The sequence below is a fragment of the Lissotriton vulgaris genome, chromosome 7 (genome assembly GCF_964263255.1).
Source record: "Lissotriton vulgaris chromosome 7, aLisVul1.2, whole genome shotgun sequence".
Taxonomy (NCBI): Eukaryota; Metazoa; Chordata; class Amphibia; order Caudata; family Salamandridae; genus Lissotriton; species Lissotriton vulgaris.
The window spans coordinates 424,632,552-424,656,270 of NC_141695.1; the positions used below are offsets into that span (position 1 = coordinate 424,632,552).

General features: G+C 42.2%; 1 protein-coding gene across 1 annotated transcript in view; it reads left to right on the forward strand.

Annotated features, from left to right (window-relative positions):
• IZUMO1 (izumo sperm-oocyte fusion 1) overlaps positions 1–23,719 on the forward strand; it is a 254,288-nt gene that overhangs the window by 175,111 nt on the left and 55,458 nt on the right. Inside the window, exon 6 of the mRNA XM_086929367.1 lies at positions 10,491–10,591. Within this exon, the coding sequence (XP_086785493.1) occupies positions 10,491–10,591 (101 nt within the window). The remainder of the gene's footprint in view (positions 1–10,490; positions 10,592–23,719) is intronic.

Sequence of the window (23,719 nt, forward strand, 5' to 3'; positions counted from 1 at the left end):
CAATCTGGTATGAGCACTATATTACCCCGTGTTATTTTCAAAAGATCATAGCCAATGGGTGAAATGTGTTTCTGTTCACTGATATCCCTTTGTGCAAAGTACTTGGATGTTTTTAACCAAAATTGTAATTCAGAACTTGATCCCATGGGATTTCACTGTTCATGCCTGTGAGATAAGTGTCCAAAATAAATATCCAATACACTTCTCTACATTTCCATATTTTGGTACTGTAAGTGCCTGAACTGGTTCAGATTTTTTCTAAAATCAACCATCGTATATCATCAGCACTATGCTGGGCTTCTAAGTAGTGTTTAACTAATGGTGCTTCTAATTTCTTAATACGTATCGCAGATCTGTGTTCTGACCATCTGGTCGACATCATGCGCGCTGTCTCTCCAACATAGCCTTTGTTGCAAGGGCATAGCAACAAATAGACTATGTTGGTTGTCTTGCAGTTGGTCAATGTTTTGGCTTGCATGGTCACTTTATTGTAAGAAAACATTGAAGTTTCTATGGCATAGCTACAGGCTGTGCAAGATAGACATTTGTAATTGACTATAGGTGGTCGTTGACCAGTGAGGGTTGTTTGTTTTAATTCTGTGGGTTTCATTTGCATTCTAGAACGCACCACTGGGGCTTTAAGGTTTTTATTTTTCCTGTAAACAAAACAGGTTTGGGCAGAGTTTTTTCTTTAGGTCTTTTAGCATTCAAGATATGCCAATTGGAATGGACTATTTGTTGTATTTTGGCATTCATAGTCGAATGTCTTGTAACCAACACTAGTCTTACATTTGGTTCTTTTGTTTGTATTTCCAAAAGATGCTGTCTATCAAAATACCTCTCTCGTCTATAGGCGTCACGGATTAGGCACTTGGGGTAACCGCGGTTAAGGAACTTGTTTTTAATTTCTTTAGATCTTACATCAAAATCTTGGACCGTTGTGCAATTACGCCGTAGGCGTAACAATTGGCCAAAGGGAATGCTCATTTTTTGGGTACTAGGGTGAAAACTTGAGTAATGTAAAAGGTTGTTACCTGCCGTGGGCTTGACATAGAGGTCTACATATAGACTATTTTCTTTATTGAGTATATTTATGTCTAAGAACTCCACTTTGCTATTGCTTGAAGAGGCTGTGAAAAAGATGTTTGAATCACAAAGATTAAGCCAAGAAACAAAGGTACTAAGTTCTACTGAGTCCAAGGTCCATACAAAAAAGACATCGTCTATGTATCTAGACCATGCTGTAATAGACTCGCTAAAGGGAGCTATCTCATTGTATATGAATTTGGATTTGTAGAAGGCCATATATATATTTGCCACTGTGGGTCACAGGAATCTCCCATGCTTACTCCTTTTCGCTATTGGAATAGAGAACCATTAAAGTCAAAGGTGTTTTCGCTTAAAACTCTATGCAGACAGTCTAGAACAAAGGTTCTGGGGCATTCAATGTTGTAAGTTTCCATACACAAAGCTACTGCCGCTATTGCTCCTGATTGTGGGATATTGGAGTATAGGGCCTCTATATCCATAGTTACCATGAGTTGGGTAGCAGGATTGAACTGAAGGTTTTCTACCAGATTGATAATCTTCCTTGTGTCCTTGATGTGTGATGGAATTCGTGGTACGTGTGGTCTCAAGAGGGTATCTATGTATTTAGATAGAGGCTCTGCTGCAGAACCAATGGTGGTGACAATTAGTCTGTATGGAGGGTCAGTGCTATTTTTATGAATCTTGGGGATACCATAAATAGCCGTCATTTTGGGTTGGGCTACATTAAGATCTGAAGAAATGAAAAACAAGTTCCTCAACAGTGGTTACCCCAAGCGCTCTCCTACAAACGAACGAGTTATTTTGATAGACAGCATCTTTTGGAAACACAAACAAAAGAACCAAATGTAAGACTAGTGTTTGTTACAAGACATTCGACTATGAATGCCAAAATACAACAAATAGTCAATTCCAATTGGCATATCTTGAATGCTACAAGACCTAAAGAAAAAACTCTGCCCAAAACTGTTTTTGCTTACAGGAAAAATAAAAACCTTAAAGACCTAGTGGTGCATTCTAGAATGCAAATGAAACCCACAGAATTAAAACAAACAACCTTCACTGGTCAACGACCACCTATAGGCAATTACAAATGTCTATCTTGCACAGCATGTAGCTATGCCATAGAAACTTCAGTGTTTTCTTACAATAAAGTGACCATACAAGCCAAAACATTGAACAACTGCAAGTCAACCAACATAGTCTATTTGTTGCTATGCCCTTGCAACAAAGGCTATGTTGGAGAGACAGCGCGCATGATGTCGACCAGATTGTCAGAACACAGATCTGCGATCAGTAGTAAGAAATTACAAGCACCATTAATTAAACACTACTTAGAAACCCAACATAGTGCTGATGATATACGATGGTTGATTTTAGAAAATTTCAGAACCAGTTCAGGCACTTACAGTACCAAAATACGGAAATGTAGAGAAGTGTATTGGATATTTATTTTGGACACTTATCTCACAGGCATGAACTGAAATACAATTGTGGTTAAAAACATCCAGGTACTGGGCACAAAGGGATATCAGTGAACAGAAACACATTTCACCCATTGGCTATGATCTTTCGAAAATAACACTGGGGTAATATAGTGCTCATGTAAGATTGGCTTTAGCAGCCCGCTTCTATTTTGAACAGTGCACTGCTTTTATTTAACAATAGTAAGTTATTACCTCCCTTTAAGATGCCCCACTTGTAGTTTACTCCATCACTTTTGATAGAAAGCGAACCATACATTCTCCACACGAGCTATATGCATTTTACGAGTCCAAAGCAGCCGGCCAATATTACCAAAACATTGCTATCTCTATCGACATATTCAAGTCGAAATAAATATTTATGAGGACTCTGTCATCAGCGGGACAAATTATCCATGAATAACAGCTCCTTCGTTTCTTTTCCTAAAATTGTGTGCCACATAATTTCCATCAGTAAGGAATTTTCATAAGCCCCCATACGTGTCCTTTCACCGAAATCGCAACTAACATGTGAACCTGACATATATTTCGGCAACCTCGCTCTATAATGGCCGCCACCTATAACTAAAACGTTAGACTCAGACACAGAGCCGTCTTCAGTCTCGGCTTTCAATGCATGACACGTGACACGCAATCCACCAATTTTGAGCAGTTCAAATACGAGAGCTCAGCTGACAGCCAGTAATGCAGCTGCATCGCCGGCAACACGGACGATTGACCGTCAGATTCCCGGTCTGATCCTGTTCGCCACAGCAATCCTTAGGCGGTAAGTCCTCTCTCCCGGGGCATTTGCCCGGTATTACACGCTGCCCCCTTCGGGAAATTGCTCGTTTTCCCACAATAATGTCCTGTCATCTTGTAACTATACACCACGTAGTAATGCCAAACCATCCCTGTTTTAGGCTAGCAATCAGTGGCACCCTCCGAATTCAGAATCTATCGCTATTACCTTGCTTTTGTTTCACAAAATCCATTAGAGGTTCTTTAATTATCATCGAGATCCATGATGGCAGTAGTAACTCTTTGCCCTTTCTTTGTTTTGCCCCTTTGATTCTAAGAACAAAGATGTGCGATTTTGGACCCCTCAATCGACAGTAATAAGGGAGTGTGCAAACGGATACAAGGACAGCAAATACCAAAACCCCACCCTACCTGTAGATTGCGGCTGCGATATCAGCTAGGTAAGACTATTTATAGACTTTGTCTGAGACACGAGAAACATGTAGATAATTCTGTAAAAATGGTTTAAACCTCATACTAAGAACAGATATTCATATCATTCTATTTGGTTTTAAGGTGCTGGCATTTACCATACTGAGACACCAACGCACTACGCTATACTTTATCTTCAATTACAATGTCACTTACAGAAATTGAAGGTAATTATAAAACCAATTCCCATAAACATTCTCTTCTCACTTCTCAAGACAGAAATTCACACAGATAATTGGATACATTAATTTTATTCCCTATCGGGCCTTTTTCCTTTTTCCTTTCTCTTCAAGAGAACTACTCTACATTAAATTAATAGTACATTAAGTCAGTCACCCATTGAAGGATCGTCTTGGTGACAAGAACCCTGTAGGACGGCTAGTATTACCTACAGTTTTAGGTAAGGGCCCCAGCCATCGTTGTCCTTTACATTCCATTACTATATATTCATGGTCCTAATTGCACTATTACTTTTTTAAGGAATTTCCGGCTGCCATTTAGGACACCCCACTGAGTCGCTGTAGCAAAGCAGAGCTTAGTGCAAGGAAGTAGGAGAGAAAGCCACTACTTAGGTAAGACATCAAGCCAACAACAGTTTATCTACTCTCAAAGCATCCGTTGCTGGGCATTAATATAGAATAAAGTCCCTTAACCCATTTCAGGAATTAGATTGAGTTTAATAATCTACGATATATAGAATACCCAGAAGTGAGAGATTTCTGTGTGAGTAGTGGATCTATAAGAACCACTACAGTATTGCATTAAGTCTCCCCTCTCTCTTTTTTCACGTCAATGTGTGAATTATAAGATAAAGGAGAGCTCACAACAGGTACTTCTAAGTTTTCAAGACGCTATTAATTTTCAGAATATAGTAGAATGTGACTAATGTTTTTAAATCTATGTATAAAGGTTGTTTGTTACAAGCAATATATTGTAAAATAATTTGTATAAATTGTATATAAAGTATATTATAATTATGTATATAGGACAAGTAACCTGACACTGATATGGATCTTTCTTTGGTCGCCTATGTTTTTGTTTAGTTTTCTTAGTGAACACACATCATGGCTTCCTGACGAAGGCTTAGAGCCGAAACGCGCGTAGCAACTATAAAGATTTTCTTCAGCCATGTTTTTATAATCATTGTACTTAAACAGTGTTCTAAATAATCAATTTGTATTTAGACAATGAATACTGAACTTGTTCCTTATTGTGAAATATAATTGAAATAATAACACATAGGCATATGAAAAGTCAAATATATGAAATAAAAAAGTAATCATGTATATATAAAAAAAGAAAAATAAATAAAATTTTGAATATCATTTGGTTGCTATATATGTTCACAACTGACCATTGATTTCCCTATTGTGCTTTGTGTTCAGGTCCATAGTTTTTTAATCATGTTTCCTAAACTTATCTTTTCACTCTATCATTGCAAGTCCCATGTAAGTAATTAGAAGCACAGTTTTTCCTAGAATATATGTTAATTGTATTTGTGAGAAACAATGTTCAGCACTAAAGATATCATGTGGGATGATCAGTGATGCTATTAGCCGTAATAAATTAATTTTATTCATTATATAATCCGAGATAATATCTGATACCTCAGCAAAGTGCTACAAAGATATTTGCTGAGTCTGCCTTAAAAACATTTTGGGCCCTATTTATGAAAGGCTTTTGTAGCTTTTGCCCCACACAACGGGATGCATGCACAAGGCAACCCTTAAGTGCGATTTATCAAGGCACTCAAGGCAACCTTGTGTGGCACTGAGTGCCTTGATAAATCCAGAGTAATGCAGCGCAAATCACTATGTTGCGTTATTCTGCCCCAGGGAGGCATTCCAATGGTGGTGCATTGGTGTTTCCATGCAACACCCATGGATTTTGACACATTTCCAGATATACCATAAGTGGTAGACCTGGGAATGTGCCAAAACTGCTACGCCTTCCCCAGTTGAGGCGTAACGAGGAGAACTGAGCTTATTTCCTCTCATTTGTTCCTCTTTCTATGTGTACTCCATGGCCCAACAGTGCATGCTTTGGCGCAAGGCAACACATTGTGCGCAAGTGCTGGCAAATGGCAGGAATGTGCCATTTTATGTTAAATACGGTGCATTCCTGCCCTTTCCTTGTTACACAACTCATCAAGGCGGTGGTTGTTTGCTGTACTGCATCACATATTGATAAACATGCCTTTAAGAACCTAAAACCTTTTGTTTGTATGTTGACGTTGTAAGATTAAAAACAAAACATGTACACATTTGCCAACTTTGGGACAAAAATTATGGCCATTGAAGTTCAACTAATTTGTTCTTTTTTTGAAAAATGTTTAAGGAAAAGTTTTATTTTGCAACTGTTACCAAGTAAAAGTTTTTACTGTGAATGTTATGTACCAATAGATATGAGATACACTGGTAAGAGATATCATATGGTTAAGACTGGAATTTATAGTTCCAGTGCCATTAAAGTGGTATGTGGTTTCCCCCATGGTTCTATCATAGTACCCACATTATTCAGTCTACAAGGATCCATTACGTTTGAACCTAAACAACACAGGCATACACCTACATCAATATGCCTATGACACCAAACTGCACCTAACATTCCCAACAATTGAACATTTGCAACTTTAGAAACTTCCCACACCAACTACAAACATGAGTGAACGATTGTCCTTTTTTTAAACTCCCACACACCTTGATTCTTTCTCTCAACATCTATCAGGAGCATATTTGACTACAATATTTTGGCCTCCTTAAAAATGGAAGGTATTTGACCTACAACACCACCTGCAAAATCCTTTAATTTCACTCCTGATTTATCTTTCTCACTTCTCCCTCATATCAATAAGGTGGTGAAATCAGGTAACTTTCACCTCCAGAACCTGAAGAAAATGTCCTCTCATCTCTTCAAATCATCTTAGAACAGCCATCAACACACTAATCATCTCAAGAACAGGCAGATGAAGCCACACTAGAGAGAACCCTCCAAACGTCCAGTGATCCCCATAAAGCTGTACTACACTCATTGCTAGGCTGTTCTTTTCTGCAAGAAAATGTAACCACAAACTCCACTGCTCCCTATCTTATCCAGAATCTAAATTAAAATCTGCTTCCTTCTACATCAAGCTATCCATGAAAATAAACCTCCTGATCTAGCAGAAGACATAAAGGGCCAGATGTACGATGGTTTTTATCATACGCAAACGGGTCTTAGACCCGTTTGCGCATGCTAAAAACCATGGGCAAATGTACAAACAGTATTTTGCGTTGCGCAAATAAATTGCGACTCACAAAATACTGTTTTGTGACTCGGTATTTGGAAGGGTCGTTTGCGACTCCATAGCCATGTACGAATGTCGCAAAACACTTGCAAATTACCACCTACTTCAAGTAGGTGGTAATGCATTCGCAAATGGGAAGGGGTCCCCATGGGACCCCTTCCTCTTTGCAAATGCATGCAAAATTATTTTTTAAGGGCAGACAGTGGTCCCACTGACCACAGCCTGCCCTTAAATAATGAAATAAAAACTTTTAATTTTTATTTTTTTAAATGCATCCCGTTTTCTTTTAAGGAACACACTTTATTTAAAAGCAGTCCCAGACATGGTGTTCAGCTGAGCCCAGCAGGCCACCTTCTCTGGGAAGGTGTTAAGTACAAAATAGACGTAAGCAGGATTGTGTAAGTTCTTGCTTATTGTCTGGAGCTCGCACTAACACATTCAGCCTCTCTGCTAAGTCTTCTTCTGAATACACTTACATTCCTACATTACATGAGTTGCCAGGCAATACATCAAGTAAGAACACAACAGAGGGCTAGCCATTCCAAATGAGGTCGCCAAATGCGAGTGGCTCATAATATACATGAGCCTCGAATTTTGCGACCCCATTGGGAATCACAAACAATGTTCAAGCGACGCAATTTGTGAGTAGCTATTTGTCAGGTCGTACACCTGGCCCTATATCCGTGTTCTTGAAATTCCAAAATTTGTAACCCCTACAGTATGGAAACAGTGCTTCTCGGGAGCAGCCAGTGTATGCTTGAGCTCTTTGCCCTCCTCTTCCTCATGGGAACTTTGAACCTGTTTCTTTTTTGCTAAAATAGCACAATGCCTGCCTCATCATAACATTTCTAGACCAATTCTGTGAAGAATCTGTTGTTCTCTCAACAGAAAATATGTAACTGTTACAAAATGTCTTGTTATGTATAGCTTTCCCTCAGCACTCCTAACATGAACACCAGATTCTAAATCTTTTCACTGAAATGAGGAAGTAGCTGTTTAAACAAAAGTTCATTCCCACTATAGCTACATCATGAAGCAATTACAAGCTGCTCTGACAGGACTCTCACATAGGGACTCATTTACGAGAAAATGGGGCGGCGCCGCAAGCCATTTTGCTGCACTGAACTGCGTCCTTTTCAAAGCACACGGATGCGTTGTGTTAACAGCAATGCAATGCATCCATGTGCTTTCCCGAGCTGGTGAACAATTGGCTGCCATGCGCCAGTGCAGGCACCCCTGTATTATTTTACAAGGATGCCTGCATTGCGGAGGTGACTATTTTTGTGCAGGAAGGGGAACCTTCCTGCATAAAGGCAATAATTGATGGCATTTTCCTTTTTCTAAGTATGCTGCAGAATGCAGCATACATAGAAAGAGGAAAAAACAAGATCAAAATGTAAGTATTTGTCCTTGTTGCGCTACACCTACACCTCTCTGAGGAGGTGTAGGAATCTGACGCATTCCCAGCTTTCCAATACATTGCAAATCTAGGAATGTGTCAGGTTCCATAGACATTGCATGGGAACACCCACAGCAACACCCATAGAATGCCCTTTTCATGCAGAGTAATGTGTGAAAGGTGCCAAAAATATACAGGGCAGTGAAAAGTCACGCAAGGTGACTTCAAGTGGCCTTGAAAATATGGGCAAGCCCATTGCGCCACCGGTACGTCAAAACAAGTGACGCACCATCAGCACAAAGTGCTTCTAAATGAGGTCTCAAGTATGTCAATGTGGCACTAGCTCTCTGCTCTGATGGAGAACAGAGAGGACAGCTTTCGGAGTGGAGGATGAGAGAAGGCAGAGAGTGTGGTCTGGGTGGGAGGTCGCAGCAGGCCAGGTACTTTTTTTTACCTCATAGACGACACTTCACGCTCGATGTCTATTTGATATGACGCAAAATCGCTTGATGAAGAACATACCTTTTATTCCCTGGGTCCCATCTATAATTCTAAATGTTACATTTTTCTCATAAACCTCCTCTCTTAATGTACCCTATACTCTGTTAAAATACTGCACTATAAATTACCCTCACACCCAGGGCTTTAAGAAGAATGAAAAAACTGGGGGTCTCTCAAACGGGCATGGTCAATGTAATTAAGGTTATGGCTTATAAACACGTAAGCTAAAAATCTGTGCTTAGCATAGTGTGCCGCCCGGCTTGTATTTTGCTGTTTCTGTCATTGCATCTAGACATAAGATACAGCAAGTAACATCATACCTTCAACAAGTCAGGACTATTGGGTTTGCCAATGGTTGTTAGTTGCATAAGATAAATAAGCAGCAACTATGACTTGTATATAATATTTAAAAAGCTTACACTTAAAGCCCTGGTGACACCACAACAATGTTGCTGCTCCTGAGTTTCAAAAAGAGAAGGGAAATCTGGAGAGAAAATGACTCTCTTTAAAGGATTTCCCTTTCCCTAATTCTCACCTAGCAATAGGTCATGCCTTAACTTCTCCACTAGTGAAAAGTGAGCAGTGTGAGTATGTGCACATCGATGCCTAGGGAGAAGTGAGCAGTGTGAGCATGCGCACATCGATGTGCCTGCTGTCACTGCAATCTGGAAAAAAACAGACCGCCTGTGCCAGTGCATAAAACAGAGCCCGATAGAGACCTGTTGGAAGGCCTCCTTAAACCCCTTCCGTGCTCATGAAGGAACCACTCCGTCACGAGCCACGGTTGCATTGTGCTGGTGACGGAGTGGTTGCGTCACGGCGCGGCCGCCCCGCCCACGCTGCAGGAATTCCACGCCTGCGCGGCCGTTCTAATGAGCGGGCGGGGCCGTGACGGAACCACTACGTCACAAGCACAGCGTGCCCTGGGCTCGTGACGGAGTGGTTCAGTCACGAGCATGGCGCCGCCGCGCGGCTCCCCCTCCCCCCTAGCGCCGCGGCGGTATTACCGCTGCAGCCAAGGAGTTAAAAAACTGCCGGTGCTCAGCACCGGTGAGACCCGGCCCACTTAAACCCCATCTCACACCAATAGGCCTGCGTGTGCTATATAAATATATAAGCGCCAACCGGAACTACTGATACATAACTATATATTTTAAGGCTATAGTCCAGGCATGGATACAACTGTGCATCAGCTTCAAAAGGCGTTTCCACATTAGACATCGGAAAAAATGTGTAAGCCAGAAATAAATGTCAAATGTTATTTGCATTGACAAAAGGCAAAGGTGATGTCAACAATGATGTAGGTGGTGATGTCACATGAGATTAAATAAAAAATGGATTGTGAATGAGGGATGAGGTTGAGTATTTCTTTAACAGCTGCATTCTACTAGCATTGTGAGTTTAAATTAAAGCACCCAAATGTTTTAAATCAATCTTTGTGAGTTAAATAAGATGACTATAAAGCATTTCTAGAGACTTCACGCAAGGCCAGGTCCTTGGCTCACTAGTATTAAATTAACAGTTCTCTCCTGTGACACAAATTTGTTTTCTTCTCTTACAGAGAGGGTTCTTAATGTTAAGGAAGGTGATGACGTGACCCTGGATTGTTCAACGCCGTGGCACATGAGAGTGGCACCCAAGAAAGTGTATGTTTTGTATAAGGTGAGCTGTTTAACAACATGACTGGTGTGATCAACATGTTCATCTTATTTAATCATCAATTTTATGATTTTGCAAATTTATGCGCAATGATTACAGGCAAGAAAAACCTGGATGGAGATTTTAAAAAAAATACATGCAACGCAGCGCAGCTCAGCACCCAAAGAGGCAGCTCTACATTGCATGATAGGTGGGGAGCAGGAGAGTGCCATATATACAGAATTATGGCTAACTCCAATCTCCCTAGCGCCAGCACTGATTTCAGCTGTTAAAGCCACTCACACACCTTAGGCCCCTAGCGTTAGGGTGTCGGCGTGAGTCTAGCATAGGTAGCGTACATGAAGAATACCCTTCCTCTAGAAAATACCATGCCTATACAAGTTTTCAAGCTTTATCCACTTTGTATGTGTGCTGCATGCAAAGTCGGAAAAGAAAAAAAAAGAAAAATATTTCTCCTGTTAGCTCCTCCTTTGAAGTGGCATTAACTTCTGGCGCTAAACCTTGACTACAATTGTCTGTAGATAGGGTTTTGCATCAAAAGGCATGGGTGGTTGCATGGGAACACCCATGTACCACCAATGTAATGCCCCCTTGGCACTAAGTAACGCAAAACAGTGCTTTGCGCTACTTATAGGGTACTTTCCAGAGCAAAAGAAGTTTTGCGCTGGAAACTTAAATACCCCAAAAATATTTTGTGCAGGTTAGCATCCCGTTTGTGATGCTAAACCAGCGAAAAATGTTTGAAAATCTACCCCGAGGTTTCGTAAATTGCTACTTAGATATTGCAGGATAAGGAGGAATGGTAGTATGGTTGACAGCAGCTATGTCGTTCCTTTCGTGTGCCACACATTGCCCAGATATGCTCAAGGGACAGAATCAATCCCAAATATTCAGGGCGCTGTGACACAAACGCCAGACTTCATCACGGTTTCACACAGTCACAGTTTCTGCTTCCCATTTGGACAACAGACTCACGTACCACAAAGAGAGACAAACCACACTAAGAAGAAATAGAGCAATCATAGGCATGACGACAACAGGGCTTGTCTACAGAAAAAGGACAACCATATCCCTAGCAAAAAGGACCAAGATAACATTAGGGTGCGAACAATAGTGAGCTTCACCTTCTGTATAAAGGGCATTTTTTTTAAGACCTACTGCGCAAAAATCAAAATGTGCAGTCTTTATTCCGCAAAACATTTTTTCCTGATACACGAGGGGATCTTCCTTCACTGGGAAGTGATATAAAAGCCTCAACTACAGTGTAATTTACAATACAACTTTTTTTTAAACCCATAAATAACTATGTAACTGTAAGCATGTTTATTAATAATTCTCCAAAGTAAATTAGCATTGTTTGCAAAATGCTCATGTGTCATTTAAACAGCCTACTTTTACACTAATAGCATCTTGAAGGAGGTGTTTGTACATTTTAAATGAACTTAGAAAACTTAAACCAGAGGGGCAAGGAACAAAACTATGTAACATTTTTCAACTTCAAAAAGTTTTAGTTCTGCAGAACCCATCACGTGGAAGTAGAAATCTGCATTAATTTACTCAAAACGCGTAAATGAGCCATCCATAAAATCTGAGAGACAAACCATTTGAGAAGAAAGACTAACTCGTGGCTCCTAATTCGGATATTATGAAGGAAACCTTGCCAGGAAAAGCAATGATGTAAGGGGTCAGAATGCTAGCAAAGTAATTGGATCCCCTGCCCCTTCAATGGGTAAAGGCAGCCGTGCATGGTGTGCACTGAGTCGCTCACATACCTGACTCCGGTGCCACTGCACCTGCTGCACTAATGATAGCTAGATATATGGTATTTAGTAAACACTGCACTGCATGATATTGTTTCGCCTGGTGTGTGGGCTGAACATTGTGGGGGGTTTTGAAGACCTGGGGCAGAAGATTAGTGTTTTAAATGTTACCTTCATCTAAATGCAGCATCCCCAGACGGGGAGTTATTGGACCACAGTCTGATGACCTTTGTAACAGGCCAGGCCCTGTCAGTATCTTACAAATTCTAAATTGTGCAAGCACACGTTGTTCCATTGGAAAGTGTCTTCCTCCTGTTTGTGGCCCTGCCCCAGAAATGTACCCATCTCGGGTCCAGAATGTGGTGCTTTTTAGTTGTAACCTTATTTAACATTGATGTTTAACTCCTTCAGTAAACTTACACTAGTGCAACCATCAACATTAGGATTTCATTGCTAATGCACTGTCCTATGTTGTTCAAATGTGGTATATACAGTAATTATGACCTTCTACTGGACTACAAGTCCAGCTTCAAACCACACTGCAGCAGAGTCTGCTACCCTTGAAGTAGTAGAGAGCGTCCTCTTTTCTCAGTGACGTACATGACCCCTGTCTCTTCATTCTGCTTAACCTCTCTCCAGCATTCGACCGGCTACACCATCAAGAATTGATCCACATCCTGGAAATGCACATATGTTTCTCTGACATTGGCCTTCTTGGTGCGCACTCTACTTCTCCGATCATCTTCAACCCGTCAAGATTCAAGAACTCCTTTTCTCATGCAGAGTGCCCCAGGGATCCATCCTCTCCCCATTGATCTCCAGTCTCTTCATGGATTCCTAAAAACATTAAATCTAATTCACCAATATGTCAAAGACACACAACTACCCCTCAAAATCTCCTCCACACATGGCTTTGAGTGACTCAAAGCCGGCCTCATTCTAATTTAGAATTAGATGTCAGTCTAATATCTAAAGCTCAAGCTCAACTCAGCTGAGACAGAATTCCACCTGCTCGCCAAAAGCACCGAAAAACCAAGTCCAACATGAACATTCATAATTTCTCCTCCTCATCTTACTGCAAGCTCTAAGCCATAGCTATTCCCACAATAGAGACCTCTCTTTTAGAGAGAACTTCATCAAGAAAACGAAGACAGCATTATATCATCTTTATTCCAAAGAAATGTGAAACCAATGTTGTTGAAACTGACTTCAGCACAATAGAACAAGCATAAGATAAAGGCAACTCTCTGCTCAACGCCCCCTTGACACCATTCTTGTACCCCCCCCCCCAAAAGCCAACTTACATGCTGCCGTACGTTTTATCAAACGGCAGAAGCAGTTCAACTACATTACCACAGCGCTGAAGGAGCATTGCCTATTTTTTGCCAGTATCACATTTAAGACTAGCTGCATCATCTATTAAGAACAGCACCCCTGCATATCAGGCAGAGAAACTTACCAGCTCTTGAATTCAGCAGCACCAGTCTGAGAGCCAGAACATTGCTATTATGGAGAAGAATAAATGCAGAAAGAAAAAAACAATCTGTGCACCTAGGGCCTGGGAAAACATACTCATCAGCATCAGGATGACTCCTACATTCCTGCAGTTCAGAAAGCAACTGAAAACCTATCTCAAAGATCACTACCACCCCACACAGTAGAAACCTACACTATCCTGCAACCATTATCGGATCCCAGGGCTCATCACTTTGTTCAATGCTTTATTGCTATTAAGCTAGGGTTGTGTTGTTCATATACAATATACATGCAAACATCCTCCTATTCCATTACCTTAAACCCACTTTAAAACAGTAAATATGCAACATCTCTGATATTTGCATTTGCTTAAATGTACATATCTGTGATATTCACAATGAGGAAACATTGCATTTCTGTTGTCCCTACAAAGAGTTCTCCGACACAATATTAACCCTTTCGCTGCCTGGCCTCCCCCCGTGCTAAGCCTTTTTTTTGGCTATCTGGGTAGATTGTGCTGTGGTCCCTGCAACGTTTTGTCCCCATAAGGTATCCATGCCAAATTTGCATCTTTTTCTTTCAACATACTGAGGATTTTAAAGGTACCCAATTCAATTCAATAAACTTTATTCGGAACATGTAAATCATGTCCATAAAAGTACATACATACAAAACGTGTTAAAAAGAAATATTCATGACAATAGCAATCCACCAGACGAATACAGTATGATACATATAAAAAAAATCAAATAACACACTTTAAAAGATATGGAATAAATAAGTTATTATAAAAATTTTGTAATTTTTTTTTTTTTTTTTTTTTTTAAAAAAAAATCATGCCTTTCCTATAGCTGATGGCCTTAAGTAAATAACTAGCCGTATAAAAACAGATGTCAGGATGATGCAAATTAAAAAGTAATTTCATTGCCTCTTTAACAGTTCTAGTTCCAAATTTAATAAATAAAGGTTTTGAAAAGAATTTACGACATTCGCTATACAGGTTACACATAAGTAGAAAGTGCTCTGTGCTTTGTTCTGAAATATTGTCGCACCGGCATGGACCTGAGGGGCGCTTTTTAATCTCAGGAAATGCAACCAATAAGTGGGCCGTACCCATCCTCATCCTTGTAAGAACAAACCGATGTTGTCCTTTAGTTACCTGAAGGAGATAAGGATGTAAGCCCACAAAATCGTTCAAAAGGTTATAACGCACACAGGAGGAAAGTTTAAGATCATCTGTAGCTCGTCTTTCTGCACAATGATTTAGATAAATTGATTTCATACTATCTTTGGAGAGATCCGAAGCAGAGCAGTGATCTAGAGTAACGTTAAACCCGAACACATTTGAAAAGGATGCAATTATATATTTAATCCATGGGATTTTAAGAAAATAGTCTAGACGTAGACAATCCTCAATTATGGCCCTATTAAATGAGGTTTCGTCTTTCATCCAGACCGAGCGCCATAACATCAAAGGTCTCAGTGATAATAGATCGTTTAGATGACAAAGTCCTAGTTCTTTATGGACCAAACTATTAGCAGTAGAAGTCGGGAGACATAATAACTTTTTCAGAAATATATTCTCTTCTACCTGTAGGGATTCTGCCCTGGAAACCCCCCATACCCCTGCTCCGTAGAGGGCCACAGAAAGACACCTAGCTTCAAAAATTTTGAGCATTGCTTTAGGTTTTCTACTACCTAATTTACTTGCAAAAGCAAATATTCCATTGGCACTCCTGGCCATTTTGTCGCGCACCGCCTTGTGCTCGATATCCCAGCGGCCATTTTTGGAAAAGTTGACCCCCAGGTAGCAAAAATTATCCACACATTGTACCACATGTCCATCAATGAGATATCTGTAGGGCTTTTTAATTTTGACTTTACTAGCTCCGCACTCCATCACATATGTCTTACTCTTATTAATGACCAGCTTTCTGCTTTCAATAAAAGCCGAAAATGTATCCATCAAAAGCTGGAGACCTCGAGGAGTCCTAGAGAGCAACACAGCGTCGTCCGCATAGAGTAACACAGGGATGGTATTTGTGTTTACTCTAGGGGCGTCAGCTGGTGCCTTCTTTAAGATCGAGTCTATTTCATTAATAAATAGAGTGAAGAGCAAGGGTGCCAAGACACACCCTTGTCTAATACCTCTCCTAACCCTAAATTTCTCTGTGCATTCGCCCGACGGCCCATAACGGACACACGAGCTAAGCCTCTCATATAAACGGGCCAGAAAATATATGATTTCCCTAGGTGCTCCCATTTCTAGCAGGGTAGTCCATAGTATGGCGTGATCCACCAGGTCGAAAGCGCTGCTCAAATCAGCGAAACAGAGGTAAAGTGAGCCATTTTTTGCTCGGGTATATTTCCCTATCAGGAGTTCCAGATTTAAGCATTGTTCAATGCAACCTCTACCTTTCCTGAATCCATATTGGCAGTCAGTCATTATCTGATTAGACTCTGCCCATTCTTCTAATCGGACGAGGAGTACACGGCTCATAATCTTAACCGATGAATCCAGCAGTGAGATTGGCCGGTAATTTTTAACGTTTCCTCGGTCCCCTTTCTTGTGTATCGGGACTATTATGGATTCAGACCAGGTACATGGAAAAGTATAGCGAACAGCGGCGTTAAAAACTTTGACTAGTACTGGCCCCCAAGTCTCGGGTGCAAATTTGTACAAATCGACTGGGACACCGTCGGGTCCCTGGGCCTTACCACCCTTACTTGCCCTGATACTACTTAGGACCTCCTGTAAGGTGATATCTAGGTTAAGTACTGGCCAGGAACAACTTGTCGGCAACGTTACCATGTCAGGGTTAAAAATACCAGAGAAGTGCTGTACCCATGAGTCCTTACCCACGTTTGAGGTTAACACGGGAAGTTTGTCATCTTTTAAAAGGGGGCTGTTTACTACTGCCCAAAAAAGGGTACAATTATTCGATACGGCCGCTAGATCCAATCGCTCCCAAGCTTCCTCACGTAATTCAGCTTTCCTTTGCTTGAGAGCTAAATTATAGTCGGATCTTAGCTTGGCTACAACAATTTTATCTCTGGGTTTTACGGATAATGCATTTTTTAGTGTCTTCAGTGCCACAGTGCATGCATTGTTAAACCATCCCTTTGCTTTGTTATTAAAATGTCCAGCCAACCTAGTAAACCTACCACTAATAAAAACATTGATTTTCATAAAGTGAGGGATACAAGCCTCAAGGTTTGGTTTCTCATCAATAATTGATGTGATCTCGTTTGAGCAGCATGAGACAATGCGATTCGAGGTTACTTCTGCTTTATCCCCTGCCCACCTTATTCTGAAACCATTCGATCTATGAACCTCAATGTTTGTAATAGGGCCACTATCTGGGATTGTACAGGCTTTCCAGAACCTAGTTTCAATAACAAGACAGTTGTGGTCACTGACCAAGTAATCGACAATCCTGACATCGGAACTAAAATGAGCTAAATCGGAAGACATACAAATAAAATCAATTACAGTGTTTGCCCCTCTCCCCACAAAGGTTGGCAAACTATCACCCTTCCCATCCTGCTCAATCTCTAAGATCTCCAAGTCATAATCTAATAGGAAGGAGTTCAGAGTTTCTCCGTATATATTGTGCTGGAAATGTGTAGCTGGCTCTCCAACACGGTTCAAAATGCCACACAACTTATGGTTAGAGAGAGGGCAAACAGAAATGTTAAAATCTCCAACACATATGTATTCAAAAACTGTATTAGAAGTTTTCATCAATTGTTTGATTGCGTTGTCTAATTCTAAAATGACCGTGTATCTGCTAGCATCAAAAACATTATTATACATGTTAATCATCAAAGTGTTTTTGTCTGCCTCATCAACTAGCCACAGCAGTTGAGAATTGTTGCCCACAATGATGTGCTCCTTCACCCTGATTTGCATTTTCACAGAGATCAGGATTAGCAAACCACCTTTGGCCCTTCCTGAGGTAGTTGCCGTTGCTGGTAACTCATACGCTACAAAACCATCAAGACCCTTAAAATTTAGGCACCAGGTCTCTTGTAAACATAAGATGTCAAATGTTCTAATAAGTTCTAACCACCCTAGTACTTCTAGTTTTGAGACTAGTCCTGCGATATTCCAGCTAGCGATAGTGCAAGTTGTTGGTGACCCCTCTGGGGTATTACAAGATGAACCCTCATTGTTAATCTGTATACTACCAGTAGTGTTTGGGAGCTGATGTAGAATTAATCCCACACCCACTTCAGCAAGCTCATGTCTGACCTCTTGTCAATCGCAGTTATTAAGTCCTGACAAGGCATCAAATCTATTATGTAATAACATACTTGGTACTAGGGGGGATGCCCAACGGTTATGCATATTCAGATTGTTATCCCAACCTAATGCTGGCGTTTTTGGTAGAGTAACATTTTGCTGTTCCCCATAAAAGAATTTTAGTGTTAGGGGTACTACCGTTCCTTTCCTACGCTGAGGTGGGAGGATATGTGTTAGGACATTAGGGAGTACATCGGGATGGGCAAATGTTACCGCCACACAGTCCCCTTTAAATCTTTTAGGGCGATTCCCTATCCAGGGGACACGTTTAGCTGCTTTAATATCTTGAGCCAGTTGCTGTGATCCACCAGGCGCTAACCTCATATTACCAGAGAGCCAGTGAAGGGCCTTACTACACAAAGAGCTGGATGACTCGGTTATACCATCATCCAGCAGAGGTACATTGGCTAACACCAGGACAACAGGTGAGGCTTCCTCTATAAACTGCAGTGGGTCTGTTCCGTGGACTAATGCTTGGGGTAGATTTTCTGTCAACGGACGCCCTTCTGCAGTTACTATGTTATGATTAGTTTTTGGGGCCGGCATAAGGACTAAATTGGTCGGCACTCCAGATGGCCCTTCCTCGGCCTGTATATCCCTTTCGGGAGTATCTCTTGTTGTTAGTAAAGTGTTAAGGCTACTTATTTCCTCCGTCAACTTTGTTTGCACCCCTCCAAGTCTCTTCACTTCCGCCTGTAATTTATCTAATTTAGAAATCAGAGGTTTTACAATATCAAAAAGTTTACCCTCCACAACCTCAAGCAGTTTAGTGAGCATATCATCATCTCCTCTATTTGATAAAATCCCTTCCCCTGCAGTCCTTTGTGGAACTCTAGAGGGACCTGGGGATAATATTCTTTTCCTTTTTACTCTTGGCCTTTGACCGCCTTGTTTGCGCTGGTTCTTCACACAGGCGCGCACAGGCCGTGGTGTATTCTCAATCAGTGGCAGATCATCGTCCACAGGACCAGATACTGTTTCTGGATCGGAGTCATTAACAATATCAGAGTCTACATCCGGAGTAACAGGAGATGCTAGCGTGATCAGTGGCTGGTTGTCGGTCTCAATCATAAGTGATGTATTTGGTGAGACCCTATTGTCCACCAGCACAAAGGGGCTATCCTCAGCTGACAGAGGTAAAGTAGGACTTGACCTACGCAAATCCGGTGACTGGCTTAGCCCAAGTGATTCCCTCCTTTGTTCGTTAATTTTTTTAACAGTTTGCACAACGTAGTTGTCCATGGTATTTGCGGGCAGAGCAGCAAGTTTCTTTTTAGTCGCCATTTATATATCACACGGTTCACAGACAAGACACAGCGACAGATTCTTACTTGTAAGCGAGTCTCTGTTGGGCCAGGGGGTGGGGCCCTGCTCCTGCCTCTTCCTGCCGATGAGGGCCGTAGAGGGCCCGCCCTTTGCCCGGGCTTATCCCGGTCGCTCCCGCGCGCGACTCGCGGGGCGAGTGGGGGGGTCAGCGTTTATTCGTTGCCTCCGGCGCTCACTGCGCGTCACGGGCGCGCCGGCCGCCGAGGAATGCTGGGAAGTGTGGTCCGGTTTGCGTGGGACGCCTCCCCGCTCTGCTGCTCTCGGCCGTTCCCCTCACGGCAATGCCCGATGGCTGAAAGCGTCAGGTAAGTGAGCCTGTTGTTCCCCCACTGGGCTCCCGGGGGGTCAGCGTTTATTCGTTGCCTCCGGCGCTCACTGCGCGTCACGGGCGCGCCGGCCGCCGAGGAATGCTGGGAAGTGTGGTCCGGTTTGCGTGGGACGCCTCCCCGCTCTGCTGCTCTCGGCCGTTCCCCTCACGGCAATGCCCGATGGCTGAAAGCGTCAGGTAAGTGAGCCTGTTGTTCCCCCACTGGGCTCCCGGGGGGTCAGCGTTTATTCGTTGCCTCCGGCGCTCACTGCGCGTCACGGGCGCGCCGGCCGCCGAGGAATGCTGGGAAGTGTGGTCCGGTTTGCGTGGGACGCCTCCCCGCTCTGCTGCTCTCGGCCGTTCCCCTCACGGCAATATCCGATGGCTGAAAGCGTCAGGTAAGTGAGCCTGTTGTTCCCCCACTGGGCTCCCGGGGGGTCAGCGTTTATTCGTTGCCTCCGGCGCTCACTGCGCGTCACGGGCGCGCCGGCCGCCGAGGAATGCTGGGAAGTGTGGTCCGGTTTGCGTGGGACGCCTCCCCGCTCTGCTGCTCTCGGCCGTTCCCCTCACGGCAATGCCCGATGGCTAAAAGCGTCAGGTAAGTGAGCCTGTTGTTCCCCCTCAGGTACCCAGAGTTTGCTGATTCCCCTGGAGGGGACCCAGAAATTAGTCAAAATATAGGAACACTTTTTTGGGGGGGTTGGGGGGGAGGGGAAATAGTACTGCAGAAGCAAGCATCAGTAATCAAATCAAATCAAATCAAAAGAGACTTTATTTCGGTTAATATTTCAAACCATAAAAAGTACATCCATTAAAAACATTTTTCAAATTACACATCATACATTATAAAAACATTATACACAGATATCAAAAATTCATCATGGTAGTTAAGAACCTAGGTCAAGGCAGGTTCTTATTCTTAGTGCAGTTTTTAAAAATGACAAGATGTGGAGTACACAGTCCTGGTGCAAAAGCTGCAAATAAATAAGGGCAGGTCTAATTTGTTTAAATTCCAGTGTTCTCAGCAAATCAACAAGAAAGTGGCGTCTGGGATAATCATAAAACCTACATAAAAATATAAAATGTAGCATGTCCTGAGGAGACCTCCCGTCGCAGCCACAGGGAGCTACATGTTTGCTAAAAATGTCTGATTTGGGTCTTATTAAAAGCTGCAACTTTCTGACACTCGGTTTCAGCATTTCCGTACTTTCTCTATCCGCTAATTTGTGCTTAAGAAAGGCTCCTTTAACCGCTGTTAAGTCCTCCTTCACGATGCCACTCGGATGTAAAAACAAATTAGCGCACCCCAGCATTTCAAAGCAAGATTTCAAATATTTTAGCCAGGGGATGCGCAAACAGTTATCCTGGGAAATTACATCCCTTACAATCTGATGGGTGAGTGGTATCTCTTTGTTAGGCCACAATGAAACCCAGCAGATCAGTGGCTTCAGTGCTAGGTTATCACATAAAAACGGTGTCCCTAGCTCCTCATGCACGACAAGGTTCGGGGTACTAGCAGGGACACATAATAATCGTTTAAAGAAAGTGTTTTCAGTGACCTGTAGTTGAGTATTGGGCACATAGCCCCACAGTTCACTGCCGTAAGCCGCCGTGGCTACAGACTTGGCATTATATAACTTAATCATTGCGGCTATTGGTTTCTTTCCTATCTTTTTCGCTAGATTAAGGATGCTTCCATTAACCCTCAGCATGTCATTCTTCTTCTTCACCAGATGAGGGGCCCAACATAACTTCAAATCAAAAAGCACACCCAGATAAGAAAAAGTCTCTGTTACCGGGATAGGACTATCATCAAGCTTAAATACATAAGTCTTTCTTGGGCGTTGGCCAACCTGCATTACGTAAGACTTAGAATTGTTAACCATAAGATCCCTGTCAGACATAAAGACATTAAAAGCAGTTAAAAGTGCCTGAAGCCCCTTCTCCGTGCGTGAAATTAAAACCGCGTCATCCGCGTATAACAGCACGGGGATGCCCCTTCTACCTATTCTGGGGCAGTCAGCCTGTATAGATTGTAGTGCTGCATCCAAATCATTAATATAAAAATTAAAAAGAAAAGGGGCAAGAATACATCCCTGACGTACTCCTTTTTTTATCATAAACTTATCAGTGGTGTCCCCATTAGATGAATATCTAACATTGGCACTGGTTTGTTGGTGCATATCCTCCAGGAAATCAACAATCCCAGTGTCGACTCCCCTCGCCCTCATGAACTGCCACAGCCTCCCCCTGTTGACACAGTCGAAGGCTGATGACAAGTCCATGAAGGCGAGGTGGATCGTACCCTTCTGGGCTACCGTATATTTACTGAGAATAAGAAATAAATTAAGACACTGGGTTATCGTGGATCTGCCCTCACAAAATCCATATTGAGATATGGACATAACATTATTTGCAGTTGCCCAGCTAGTGATTCTCTTCAACAGAACTCTCCCGATAACTTTAACCTTGGAATCAATTAGGGAGATTGGACGGTAGCACAATGGGCTACCCCTATCTCCCTTTTTGAATACCGGGACAATGGTTGACACCCCCCAGGACACTGGACATCCTACCACAATGGCAGCATTGAAAACCGCCAGTAAGATAGGAGCCCAAAAATGTGGTCTGGACTTAAATAAATCAGGTGGGATGCCATCTGGGCCGGGCGCTTTGTTTGATGTTAAACCTTCTATAGCTTCCAGTACTTCGCTACACTCAAAACTGAGTACTCCATTAGGGACACTGGGAAAGCTAGCATTAATAACAGGGTCGGCCGAAAAATACAGTGATTCAAAGTGCCGGAACCAGTCCTCTTTCAATATACAGCACTCCAACCCGTCCCCAGGTTGTTCTGACAAGAATGGTTTTTTTACTAACTGCCAAAATTTCATGCTATTGTTTAGGGTCTCTGGGTCCAACAGTTCATTCCAGGCCTCCACACGCAAAGTCTCCTTGTGTGTTTTAATGGTGGACTTATATGCTTTGCGGCAGTGTCGGATATTTTCATGTATCCGCGGTACCTCTGCCAATGCTGCCTTCAAATTACGGGCTGCTTTTGAACACTCTCGATTGAACCACCTTGGCCCACATTTCTCTAAGTTACTCTTAGATGGTTTTGTTAGTAGCCCTGACACTTTCCCCGCCAGAGATTGAAAGGCATTGAGCACCCCCACCGGGTCTGTCCCAGTACATTTAACAATTTCATCTGCACAAGATTCCTCAATGTTATTATATAGAAGGTCTGGGGTAATAGTTGACCACTTTATACGCCGTCTCCCATCAGTCGTTATCAAGTTGCTTTCAGGACGAGGGAGCATGACATCTGAGAGACCAAAACCCCTAAGACAGACCACAAGGGGGTTGTGATCGCTGAATTCACTTGTGATAATATCAAAGGATTCTAAAAAAGGCAACAAAGCTTCAGAAAATAACATGTGGTCAATAATCGTACCACTGCCATGCCCCTTAAAGGTTGGAGTGTCAAAACTTTTGCTGGGATCTCTAATTTCCATGCCCATTGTTAGAACTAAATCATTCAACATGGTATTACAAAATTCACCCTCTGCTGTATGTGCAAAGTGTAACCCTTCAGCTCTGTCGCAATTTAAATCACGTAGGCACTTCCTAAGGGGATCACCACAGAGGTGCAAATTAAAATCTCCCATGACCATTATATTATGGCTGTGTTTCTTCATGGAGACATTAATATATTCGTCAAGTACATTGAGTTCATTGCATGCTAGAGTGGTGTTAGTGGCATTATAGAAATTAACCAACCCAACCCTATTGCTTTTTACAGACAAAACAATGCCCTGGACACAAGATCGTTGTACATTAATAGAGTAGATACACGAGGTTATCATCACCGATACAAAGATCACCAAGCCTCCCTTTGGTCTTCCTCTATTAGAAGGAGTTGCTGGCACAGAGAATGCTTTGTACCCTTCTAAAAA